The 13,151-nt window shown below is 36.1% G+C and overlaps 1 protein-coding gene across 1 annotated transcript in view; it reads left to right on the top strand.

Annotated features, from left to right (window-relative positions):
- Window positions 1-13,151, top strand: part of LOC150090913 (PDZ domain-containing protein 8-like) — a 218,063-nt gene that overhangs the window by 108,634 nt on the left and 96,278 nt on the right. Inside the window, exon 10 of the mRNA XM_090377161.1 lies at window positions 6,938-7,240. Coding sequence (XP_090233287.1) covers window positions 6,938-7,240 — 303 coding nt within the window. The remainder of the gene's footprint in view (window positions 1-6,937; window positions 7,241-13,151) is intronic.

Genomic DNA, 13,151 nt, shown 5'->3' with positions numbered 1-13,151 from the left:
GGTCATGCATTGTCATTGAGAAGAAGAACCTCATTAAGGTTTTCATCCGGCTGAACTCTATGGATGGGAGCTTTCAGCTTTCTCAACATTTCCACATATCAATCTCAGTTGATTGTGGTGCCACACACCAAGAAGTCCACAAGCAAGATGCCAATTGTCCCAAAACACTGTTGCCATGACTTTACCACAGAAGGCTGTCTGTTGAACTTCTTGTGTGGTGAATTTTTATGGTGCCACTCCATCAACTGTCTCTTCATTTCAGGGTCATAATGGTGGACCCAGGTTCCATCACCTATGACTATATGGTGCCTCTGTAGCCAGGTGGGCAGGAGCAGTAGTGCGTAGCACACACTTCTTGATTAGACTGGGATTCGAGCCCGTGATCACCAAATACAGAAGATGCAGAAAGGTCAGGGAATGACCACCACATATCCCCGGGGCAATATGGCCTTAGTTGCTAATGCTCCTAAAAACCAAATAACAACAACCTAAGACTATGCATGAAAGAAAAACCTTTCCTTCATTCTTGTAGTGCTGGAGATGTTCTGTACAGATGACTTTCTGAGTGTCTTTGTGCTCGTGCGTCAGCATTTTTGGGACACACTGGCGCAAACCTTGTTGTAGCCTAGTTCCTTTATGATTGTTATCACACCAAGTTTCCTTATACTTACTGCATTGTACGATTTGCATGTTGTGATGCGCAGGCCTCTTTCATCCGGCTCTTGTTGTTTGTTGTTATTGGCCAGCCGCTTCAGGGCTTGTTAACGATGTGATTTTCCCCATTCTTAAAGTGTTTTATCCAATGCTTAATTTTACTCACGCCTACAGTATTGTCACCATAAACATTTTTGAGACACGTGTGGATTTCGACAGGTGTCACTTCTTCCTTGGTAAGAAATTCAATCACCAGTCTTTGTTTGATACGTATAACTGTAACATCCACCATTTGAACTATCAGTGTGCTGCACTCGCAAGACTGATCACAGCTCCACTCAGTATGGTGAAACTAGAGACCTTTAGTGACCATTCAGTGACATGTGAAATGATCTATGGTGCCACATTTGAAAGCAAAAAATTAGGAGACATTACTTTCATACCAGTCCTCTTATTATTATAACACTTTTCTCCTTCATGGGATTTTTTCTACTCCATGACGGTACTGGTACCAAATGCATGGAGTGGTTGTTTGTGTCTGGTTACTATTATTATTGTTATTATTAATACTAGTTGAGGAACCCTTGGTAGGCCTTCACAGCCAAGTGGTCATTAGCGGGAGTTCAGTAGCACATGCTCTTTGAGTAGACCGGGGTTCAAGCCCCTGACTGCTAAATACGGTCGATCTGCCAATCTGCACTGGACCAGCATGGCAGATTTATGGTCCATGAATTGGGGCAGGAGGTTTCCATCCTGCAGTGGATTTTTTTTTTTTTTTTATTAACCTTGCTATCCTACAGGTGATCAGGATCGTGGCTTTCTGGAGTTCCATGTAAATGTTCTCTGGGGGACCTATTTCTGATAGGTTCTTAGCAGCAGTAGGCTCCCAGATGGTCATTACTTTTTTCCCTGTGCCACATATCTAGTACTTCCTGATCTTTTCCCTCATATGGTTTCTAGAGGCTGCTGATGTTGGGCACTGCTATTTCCTTCTTGTTGATGAGGGTTGTCTGGTCTGTTGTGAGGGATTCTCTTGTCTGTTATTATGGCATGATCCCAGTATAGTCTGTGAGTAGAGGTCTGTAGTACAGCTGAGGCTTATACTTGTAATGCAGTACACTATTTTTTAACCAGCTGGTATTTTTGCACTAGCTTCTGGTATATTATCCTGGCCACCTGGTTGTGTCTGTGAGTGTACTTCTTTTGGGTGATCACCCTGCATTCTGCAGGGATGTGTTGGATTGTTTCTGGGGCCAGGTGGCATCAATGACATGTGTCATCTGTTACTCTGGGGTCCTTGCCATGTACTTCCTGGTGTTCATTACCTGATTTTGGATAGTGAGAATGAATCCCTCGGTCTTGGGAAGACCCTTCCTTTTGTGAGCCAGGCATTGAAAGACATCTTATCTATGTAGTCTTGATGGAGGCCATTGTAGTGTCTGCCATGGAGTGTCTTCTTTGCCCATCTTTGTTTCTTCTATCTGTGGGAGCGTGGTCTCCTTGTTTAAGTTGAGTCTTGTGTGCCGTTTGTCAATCTTCCTTATGGCTTGATAGATTGGTAGGTTTTTTTTTTCCCTGGAAGTAATCTCGCAGGGTCTTAATCGCTTTCTTATCTTGTTCAAAATGGTCAGTCAGTCCCTTCTCTCCTTTACGGGCTATGGTCAGTCTCTCAATGGCCGACTTTGAGTAGTGTTGGCAGCTCTTGGTCATCATTATCCCAGTCGATCTCATAATCTCCTCCAGCTCAGTGTTGGTTCAATCTATAATCCCAACGGATGTTAGTATGGGACTACGAAAGTGTTTATGGCTGTGACCGTGTTCCTGCATTTCAGCTTTGATTTTAGCAGGCTTCTCAGTCTCTGATGGTATTCCCCAGTAAGATGGGCCTTGATTTCCTTATGTTCTAACTGCTGTGCCTGCATCATCCTGAGATATTTGTATGTCTCTCCCTCTGTGATGGCTTCAATCTCTTCACTGGTCTTCAGCTGGCAGTTTTGTCCATCTGGATGTCCTGGATGTAATCCATGAGTCTTGCATTTGTCTAGGCCAAATTGCATCCTGATGTCAGAGCCAAACTCTTTGGTGATCCAGAGTAGCTGTTCTAGTTGATTCTCAGTTGCAGCATAGAGTACACCACTTACATCAGGGGTGCCTCCGTAGCCAGGTGGGAAGGAGCAGCAGTGCGTAGCACACACTTCTCGATTAGACCGGAGTTCGAGCCCTTCACCACCAAATACAGAGGATGCGGAAAGGTTCAGAGAATGACCACCGCATATCCCGGAGCAATATGGCCTTAGTTGCTAAAGCTCCTAAAAACCAAAAAACAAACAAACTTACATCAGGTGAGAGACGGTGTATAGGTTCTTCCTTCCTTCTTTTAGGGTATATCATCTTTTAAGGGCACAAAAGGTGATATTGTTGTATAGGTCAATGTTGAAATAAAGTTGAGTTAGGGTTAATGAAAGTGTCTGCAATTCTGCCCAGAACTGTTAGGAGGGAGTATATGATGAGAGCCTTGTCAATCAATTCGGCCCTGGAGAGATTGTGCAAGGCTCATGGGGTAGAATTTTTCTTGGCTAGTTTGTGCTTGTTAACAGGAGAAACTGCTTCTACAGGGATGGGATATACTTAAATATTGTTGAGATATCAGAGATGTGGTGTCACACAGATATTAGGAATTTAGAATTGGAATTTGGCGAGTACAATGTTTACAGATAGGAAGGGAGGAGGAAGGGAACAGTTGCGGAATAGATGTGCAAAAATTTGCCTTTAGCCAGCGGGTGGTTAATTGCTGGAACAAACTTCCATCTGTCATTGTAAAATTTGATAGCGTAAATAAATTCAAGGATAAACTGGACAAACCTTTAGAAAGAATGGATGTGCGAAATTTTTTTTTTTTTTTCGCTGATTTTTCTGATAAGCTCATATGCTTGCTTTCTTGCATCACATGCCTCCATTACTACTACTATTATCCCTACCCAATTCTCTCAAGTTCATCTGTTCCCTCTATTTTTCTCCCATCTCCACTCAAACTCTACTTTCTCCAGTCTTGCTTTCCTAACAGTAAAGAAATTTGGAAATTTTCTTTTATTTTAATGTATACAACTCCAATTGATTTTTGTTTTCTGTTTGCATCCCGAGCTTGTTGAGATGCAGAGGCTTTTGCAATTAGTAATGACCTCACTCGGCTTGTTTGTTTACCTACCAGCATATCAAACGTTACTAACCACATACTCAACAAGTTGTTTGGGGGTAATAAAAATAACCTGTTTATCTTTTTTTTTTTTTCCCCCAAAAAAAACATTCAAAGTACATGGTTAATATCAGTTGTTCTTTGGGCACTTCGGATCACAAATTTGTGATGGTCTCTTGTCCAATGGAGCCACTCTCGTATGGTTATTCGCAGCTTCATATTGTTTGGCATTACAATAATGCAAAATGAGATTGTCAGTGAGGTTTATTCTTCTTTTAGTTAGTTGGATTACTGTTTTAAATCTTCTGATTCCAATGTTTACTCAGATTGTGTCAGTGAAGTTATTCTTGTAGGGATGAAATCCCTTTATTCCACATTATACCTTAAAACTTCCCCGTTTATGTTAACTTTTGTTTCCCAATAAATACACTGAGGCTGTTCAAGATAAGAATATTGCCTAATGCAGTTGGCTTGCATTCACATCACCTGCTTAGTGTTCTGCCCACACTAAACTGCTCACAAAAATTGTAAAATGATTATTAATGATTTCACATGTTAGCTATTTTGAGTAGAAAACTTGCTTCGTATCCAAATGGTAGATGAACATTGTGGTCTCTTGCCACAGCCATTGGTTGCAACTCCTTTCCATGTATATTCCCACATCGGTTAAAATCTAATGGTTCTTTTGCATCCTCAGCTAATTTCTTTTAATTCTTGTATTGATGATCTTGCTAAACCTCCTCCTACCATACCATGTACACTCCACTCAGTGCCTCCTGTCATCTTCTAGCAGAAGGATGTTAGAATAATTCTGAACAATCTTGCTGCCATGAATGCTCCATGTCCTGATTTTGCACTTGTTCTCAAATCAGAAGTCCCTTGAGCTTGGTTTCTGCATTGCCTTTTTACTCTTTCTTATTCCACTAGGGTTTTCCCTTCTGCTTGGAAATTTGTTCATATCTAGCTGATTCCTAAAATGGGTGATAAATCTCTCCCATCCAGTTATCACCCTATTGCTCTAACCGCTGTGCTTTCCAAATGGAGAAATTTTTTTATTTACCTCCTTCCAACTCTTAAACTATTTTTAAACTATCTTGGCTTCAGTTACTCATCTTTGGAAAATTCAGTTGAAAATGTTGGTGAAACTTAAGCAGTTGCTCGACATTTCTAAGGCTTTTTATTGTGTCTGGCATCAAGGTCTTCTAAACAAGCTTCCATCATTCTCTGTCTTCTAATGCCGGTGTTTCCCCAAAGTTCAGTTCTTTCTCGTACTCATTTCCTTCTATATATTAATGACCTTCTTCCACTGACTGGAAATCCTATCCATAGTTTTGCAGATGATAGCACATTGCATTCCACCTTCAAGTTTCAGAAACCTTGTCCTGCACAAATAGCTTCATCTTCACCATTTCCTTAAATGCTGATCTACAGGTAAATCTCCAGTGAGACAAAGAAAACTTAGTAAATTTCAATCCTTCTGAAACTCAGTCCTGTCATATATATCTCACAAAAAGGAGTCCTGCTCCTGTGCTCATCTTCAATGAAACTCAGATCCCTAGACAAGATAACACACCTCATTTGGGATTACCCTGGGTTCTAATCTTTCTTGGCATAAACACATAAATATTCTTTCTCTGCAACCAAAAAAATGGGTCTCTCTTACTTTTCTTCTAAAAACCATCTGTACTCTGTGCAAGTCTCAAATCTGTCCTATCATGGAATATTGTCCCCACTTCTGGCTGATAGATCCAAAACTTCTCTCAGTCTTCTAGACTTCATTCAAAAGAGCGCAATCAGGTTAATTAATTATCCACCTCTTACAAAGTCTCTACATCTTCTATGTCATAGATGTTCTGTTTCCGTTGCATGCCTTTTTTGCAGATACTTCTGTGGACACTGTTCTTCTGAATTGACATCTCTACTTGTAATTTCCCCCCCCCCTCTTCCAAACCAGTCAGCAGCCATTTACTATCCAACTTAAAACTTACAGAACCAACTTTTTTTTATTTTCTCATTTATCCCTTCAGTTTCTTTTCTGGTACAAGCTTCCTTTGCATGTATATCCTGAAAATTAAAAAATGCAGACATTCAAGTCTAATGTCAACAAATATCTTCTGTCTCCTCAATCTTTAGCTCATGCACAGTACTAAGTACTATAGATTCTAATTTCATTTTAGGGTTTCATTAAAAAAAAAAAAAAATTAACTACATTGTTACTGAATATTTAGGTTTTATTGATGAATGCCATTTGTTTTAGCACTTTGAATCATCTGACTGAGCCTTGTACACTCCGGCCAGATTTTATGTCACAACAATATATGTCTACAATTTTTCAGTTTTTAAATGTAAACTTGTACAAATATGTTTACATATTTTTAATACCTATTATTTCCAATCTTGTTAAAAAAAAAAAACATGACTTTCAAATTTATGAAAAAAAAACAGTGATATTAGAATAACTTGGAAGGATGTCTCTTAAATTACTTCCTGTGGTTGAATAAAAAAAAAATAAGTAAATAAAAAATTAAACTGTTTCACCAGAAATGCATTAAGAACATTTTACTCATGTAGATAAGTTTGTGATTACAAACATCTGATTACCTGTAGTCACTTATCCTTTATTGCTACTTCATCAAGGCAGGTCCTACATGCTAGATTACATGGCATAATACATTACCACCTGCAAATTGTTTGTTTAGGTCTGGATTCACTTCCTGTTGATGAAAGCAGGGAATTTCCACTCCTCTTCAGTAGAAGTTGGAGAGAGGGGGGGGGGAGAGAGAGAGAGAGAGAGAGAGAGAGAGAGAGAGAGAGAGAGAGAGAAATGTGTGTTCTAAGTTTTTGAGCCCACACAACATGCAAAAAATTAAATCAGCCTGAGAATACACACTTCTACAGCCAAATTTAAAACTATTTTTAAAAAGGAAGGACAAACTTCAGTGCCATTAAAATAATAATTTGAATTTTTATCACTAGTGCATTATAACATTATTTTAAAATGATATTTCTGAATCATAATTTAAAAGAAGGCATTATTTATTCTCAGAGAGTCATTTCCAGGTGATTAATAAAAAGCATTTAATGTTACAGGCAGTGGAAAGAATATTCATCTCACTCTGGATTTGATCACCGCCTTTGTTATGGTGATGTCACTCTCATATTTCATCACAAGGATAAACAACATGCCATGAAGTCATCAAAATCAAAAAAAAAAAAAGGTACCACTCTTAAAAGATTTTCAGATTCAATGAAGCATACCCAAGAGGAACCAGACAAAATAGATATTAAAAAAACTACTCAGACTGCCTTATTAAACAAGAAGGTTCTAGATGTGGCCTCATGTGATTCTGCACCAGAATCTGAAGATGAATTATTAACATTAGAAGCAGCTAAGTAAGTTTACTCTATTTTTTCCCCTGCTTTTTATAGTATATTTTCTTTCCAAAAACTGTTATGAGTTTTTAACAGATTTACAGTTAAAAAAAAAAAAAAAAAAAAATCAAGACCAGTATCATGCAGTTTAATCTCAGGAAATTGACTAGGTTGTTTTTTTATTCTATTTACATTTGGTCAATTAATTAAATATATAAGCAGAAGAAATTCTGCTGGAAATTAATATTGTTATGACTCTGACCAGAATAAAACCACTCAGATTAGCAATAAAGTGGTTGGATTTGCATTTTCCTTAATCCTTTTAAGGCAGAAAATTACCAAGGACATATGTTAATTAAACTTTTCTGTTTAACAAAAAGTGCCTTTCTTGAGTATCTTTTTTTAGCTAAGAACATAAATTAAATTTATTACATCCAGAAATACTTATCAACAGATCTATACTTGTAAAATCAAAAGTATAACCATAGGAATGCTTTCTTTTTTGTTAGCTAGCTCATAGTTGTGCAAAAATTATTTACTCTACAATGTTTAGCTAAATTTATATCCTGTAGCAGAGAAATGTTTATGGATAAACTGGAGTGCAGGTCCATCATCTCCTTCCTATTTAGAGAGAGAGAGAGAGAGAGAGAGAGAGAGAGAGAGAGAGAGAGAGAGAGAGAGAGAGAGAGCATTCAGTTATCAAATTTTCACTAAATGCATATGAACAAAGGTTGTTCCAAAGAACAGAAGAAGCGATTTTTCTAATTCAGAAGAGTGGTTCTTATGTAAATATCTGTAGAAAAGACATGCAACAAAACATCATTTGGGCGATAGTGTAGTGAGGAATCATTAATCAGCCTAGCTGCCCTCTTTTGAATAAGTTTCTAGAAGTTTAATTAGATATATAAAAGGCAAGTACAGGGGGTACTGCTCCAGATGTGGGAACAGTATTCCCTAAAGGAAACCTAACTCTCTTGATCCAGAGGAAGCAATATTTGTGAAATGCTTATGCCAAGAGATATTAGAAGTTGCCCAATATGTCTGCTATATGAATAGATAAGAGATATGTCCTTTTATCTATTCATATAGCAGATTCTTCTTTTTTGCAATACATAAGGCAGAACTGGATTGTAGAAAGATTGTAGTTAACTAAGTTTTCTTCATCCCTTTGGAGAATAACATTTAGATCATCATTTAAGAAGCTGGTAGATATTTGAAAAGTTGAAGCTGTTTGTTCAGAGGAAGGTTTCTCGGGCAGGAAGGTGGAACATATTGTGCTCTCGTCAGCAAAACTATGGGCAGGGTTTCTAGTCAGCAGGATAAGATCTTTAATGTGGAAGAAAAGTTTGGAGGAAGAACAGAACAGAATATTTGGGAGCACCAGCATTCATTGAGTAGTTAGAAGAGGGAATGCCCTCTACTATCATCTGCAATGAGTAGCCAGAAAGAAAACTGGCTACCCAGTTGCAAAAAGTTGAAGGCTTGCCTAGAAGCTGCTAAACACAATCAAAAGCCTGAAATTTTGTGAGCAACTGCTTGAGTTTACTGTACTTTTCCATTGAATTTATCCAAATATGAGTAACAAAAGCCAAGATATACCTAGTGGATTAACACTGACAAAATCCATGTTGCTGATCATTGATTGGATGGAAGGCGAGGCAATGTAAGCATTGATGGATTTGTCTATTACTTTGGAAGGAGTTGTGGTAAGTTCAATGAGACAGTAATTGGAAGGGAGAGATGTCTTTCTTTTTAGGAATTGGCTGAAAATGAACAAATTTCCATTCAGAAGGAAAAACCCCAATGGAATAAGAAATTGCAAAAAATGGAACACAAAACGGGAGCATTGATTTTGAGAACAAGTGGAAAAATGCTATCAGGACCTGGAGACTGCTTGGCATCAGAATTCTTCTAATGTCCTATCTGAAGACCATGGTTGCCAGTAAGTGGAATATGTTTGGTATGGTAGGAGGTGATTTATCAAGATCATTGAAGCAAGAGTTATGGTAAATGTAGGATGCTAATAGGTCAATCTTATCTTTAGATAAGGATGCAGTAGAACCATCAGGATATGTCAAATGTGAAAAGGAATAAAATCACAAAGATTGTCTCATTTCACATTCTTGTAATGCTAAACAACACAATTCTGAGAATGGACATAGGAAAGAAGCTACATTGGAGAAGAGATCATCACAAAGTTGTGATCTGGAGTAGTTAGAGGACCACTAATATTAACTGTGTACTTTGAAGGATTGTTGGTGAGTAGATCATCAAAGGTATTAGATTTGGTAAGATTGTCAGGTATTCTAATAAGTAAATGAACAAGTTTTGTAAGGCCATTTAAAACAGCAAAAGCCTCAACATCTCTACCAGCTGGATCTGTTCAACTGGAGAATTGAAACCAAGTAGAGTTAGTCATTAAAATTACCAAGGAAAATTACTTCTCTATTAGAAAAGTTGGATTGGAGAAATCTGAGTGTCAAAGTTTTGAGTGACTTTGTAGAGTTGGGAGAACAGTAGAAGTAATAAGTGTTTTTGACTGAATAGGATAAAGATATTTTAAACCAGAATATATTCTTAAAAGAATCTCCTGTGGCTTAAAATTCATCAGGAAATGTTTGACAAGGAATATACAGAGTGTACATAAGCACAAGTACTATCTTTAAAATGAAAGGAATTGTAGAGTGAATAATTAGTAACTAAGATGAGTGGTAAATGAGGCAACTGATTCTGTAAGAAAAAGTAAGTAGGTCTTGGCAGTTTTAAGATGTAAATGAACATTATTGAGCTTGGAACTGAGAACATGTATATTTATGAAGTGAATTATGAAATCTTTGGTAGGTTTAAATCTTTTTGCTGTTAAGTTTGTTCTGTTCTGTTCTACTATTTATGATCCATTGAGGTAGATAAAGGGAAATCTGGGGGGGAATGTGTGGATTGATATAAATTTTTATATATTGCATAAACACAGCAAGAATATACCAATCTCTTTCTTGCCATAACATGGCCTCAGTAGTGCTCTCCTCATGCACACTACGCAGGCTCCCTCCATAACAGCCAGCAGAGAAGAGCAATGATATCACACACTAGCCATTTAGGTGCCTCCTGAAACATTACCAGTAGGTTCGGTTCAGTGGACTATCTTGCGTCTGGCTTTTCAAAATCATTTTAAAACTATGTAAGGAATGTAAGGAATATTGAATTTCACCAATATTCAGTCTTTGCCTCAAAAAGCATGACCCATTTTGCATTATAGAAGATGTGGGGGAAATTTTCAGTGCTCCAAATCTTTAGGTAAGCAAAGAGATGGTATTATACCATGTCATAAGAGTCACTTTCCATCTAGTAATGCCTAATGACAGAGGATCAACGATTCCACATTTCCAGTATAATGGGCAGTGTTTTTTGGCCATGTGCACAGGCATATATTCCCAGTTTAATACAAGATGATAGTCACTTCCAACCTTCCAGTCATCTATATTCACATGTATTTTCAGCTACTTATTATGATCCTTTTCTATAGTGATATAGATGGTTATGCTTGTCATGTTTTTAGGGTTTTCTCCTTTTTTTTAAATTTGTGACTATCTTTATGCTGATATATAGCATTGAATTAACTGTTTACAGAGATGCTAGTAAATCTCCAAAATGAACTTTAATTTAAAAATTAAAATATATACAAAAGTGATATCAAATTTATATTTGCTTTGCTATTGGTGTGAATTTCCATCTACATCATTGTTTTGTTATTGAAGAATTATTATTAGACACAAAATAAAATAATAGAATAAAATAAATAAAATGCTTTCTTAAACTTAATTAAAGCAATTATTATAAAACAATTTAAAATTAACAGCATCTCTTATGTCCAACATGTGAAGTGCACTGGCTTCATGTTTATCAGCCTTCTAGAATTTTGCATGCTCTTGGTTTCATGTGTTTGCCTGACTGTTGTCCAATCATTAAAGCATGCAGGCATTTTGATTAGCTCTCAATAATGTTAGCCATAACAAAAGTGATGATAATACTCAAATGCAGGCAGCAATAAATGGCATGGACTAAGCAAATGTCTTAAAGTGCGTTGGGGAGGAGGGTGTTTTAAAAAAGTTAATTAAAAATATACATTTTCAATATTAAAAAATGAATTTTTCACAGTTGTATTCAAAATATATAGAAAATAAAAATGGCATCAAAACATTTTTGAATTATTTCTTGCTAATTTTTAAAGTTATAAACAGGTTTACTATTTTCAAGTGCGCAAGTGATCACTCAAAAAGTTGTGAATTTGATAAATGGTACATGACTGTCACAAAATTCGGGTAGCCTTTAATAATTACTATTAGTTTTACCATTCCAAATTTTCATGTTTTTCTATTATAATTGTCATTTCCTATCCTTGTATCTTTATTGTAAGGTTATATTCTTCCTTTTCTGTTATTAGTTTCTACTATTCTTCTGGAGATATTAAAGACCTTCTATTTCATCTTTTTTTTTTTTTCTTTTTTTTTTGCGCTTTCAGCTGTGCTGTATGCACAGACAAGTTACATCACCCCCAACTTTCCCTCTTAAATTTTTCTTACATAACTGTTCTGGATCATAGGTATAGCTTAGTTTAATTATCAGCACTCACCTCATAGTAATCCACTTAGTTTGATGAAAATTATAGTTATGAAATTTTAAAATTCCAGTTAGTAGCTATTTTTAACTTAAAGAAATTATGAGCTTTAAAAATTGTTAAAATTTGCCTAAGAAAGGAAAGTGCACATTCCATTTTATAGTTGTCAAATTAAAATTTGTATTAAAATAAAATAAATTTTAATAGCTATAGCTAACTGAAGACGGTTTCGAAAGTCGCTCGTGCGCGGCTATTAGCTTTTATCTCACTTTTATTTTATTTTTAATACATAATTTTAATTAGACAACTATAGAATGGAATGTGCACTTTCCTGTCTTAGGCAAACTTTAACAGTTTTTAAAGCTCATAATTTAGTAATTTCTTATTTTTTTAAATTCATAATTTCTTTAAGTTAAAAATAGCTACTAATCGGAATTTTAAATTTTCATAATTACTATGTACGTGTTGAAACTTTCATCAAACTAAGCGGATAACTATGAGGTGAGTGCTGATAATTAAGCTAAGCTATACCTACAATCTAGTTGTTACATCACAGCACATAAGGATTCCTAAATATATTATCAGTCAATTTAACAAATAATCCTTTAACTATTTATCACACCTCTTCTGCATGTCTATCATTCCCACGTTTTCCCAAATGCATTCAGATTTGTACAATAGGAAACTTCATTTCACTAAACTATTAGTAAAATACTTTTCCAACAAACTCCATATTTCATTCTTAAAGACATGTCTCACATATGATATAATCCCCAATTTTGCTTGTATCTGTACCAAAAATACTATTAAGAAATACCCTTTTATTATACACCAAGCCTCTATTGCCATAATTAAAACCGAATTACGAAAAAGATAGAGATAAATCTCTCCTTTTAGATCAAATACATACCCTCAAATTCAAGCTTAAAAGGGAACTAACCCCCACGACTTGGTACAATTACGTGGACCAGAACAACACATGAATTCGGGCAACTTTAAGTCACATTACACAAAAGCACACCAAGAAATGAGATATACTCACCAGAAGATACAAAAAAATCCCCAACAACTTGGTTAACGCTTCTACACAAACATTTTCTCCTAATGAACTTTCTAGTTTAGAATATGGATTTAATTTTGCCATTAACAGCAATCACTATCCAGTTAAAGATGCCATGATTGAAATACAAACTTAAGCTTGATAACCACCCGGATGAATATCGTATCATACATGAAACGAATGCTGTTTTTAACTCCCAATTAACTAGTAAACTTAATATTCATCAACAACAATTAACACACATATGAGACTTCACG

The sequence above is a fragment of the Mastigoproctus giganteus genome, chromosome 1 (genome assembly GCF_048544385.1).
Source record: "Mastigoproctus giganteus isolate SK-2022 chromosome 1, ASM4854438v1, whole genome shotgun sequence".
Classification (NCBI taxonomy): Eukaryota; Metazoa; Arthropoda; class Arachnida; order Uropygi; family Thelyphonidae; genus Mastigoproctus; species Mastigoproctus giganteus.
Note: the sequence above shows the minus strand (reverse complement) of the source record. Positions and strands in the feature narration are given on the sequence as shown.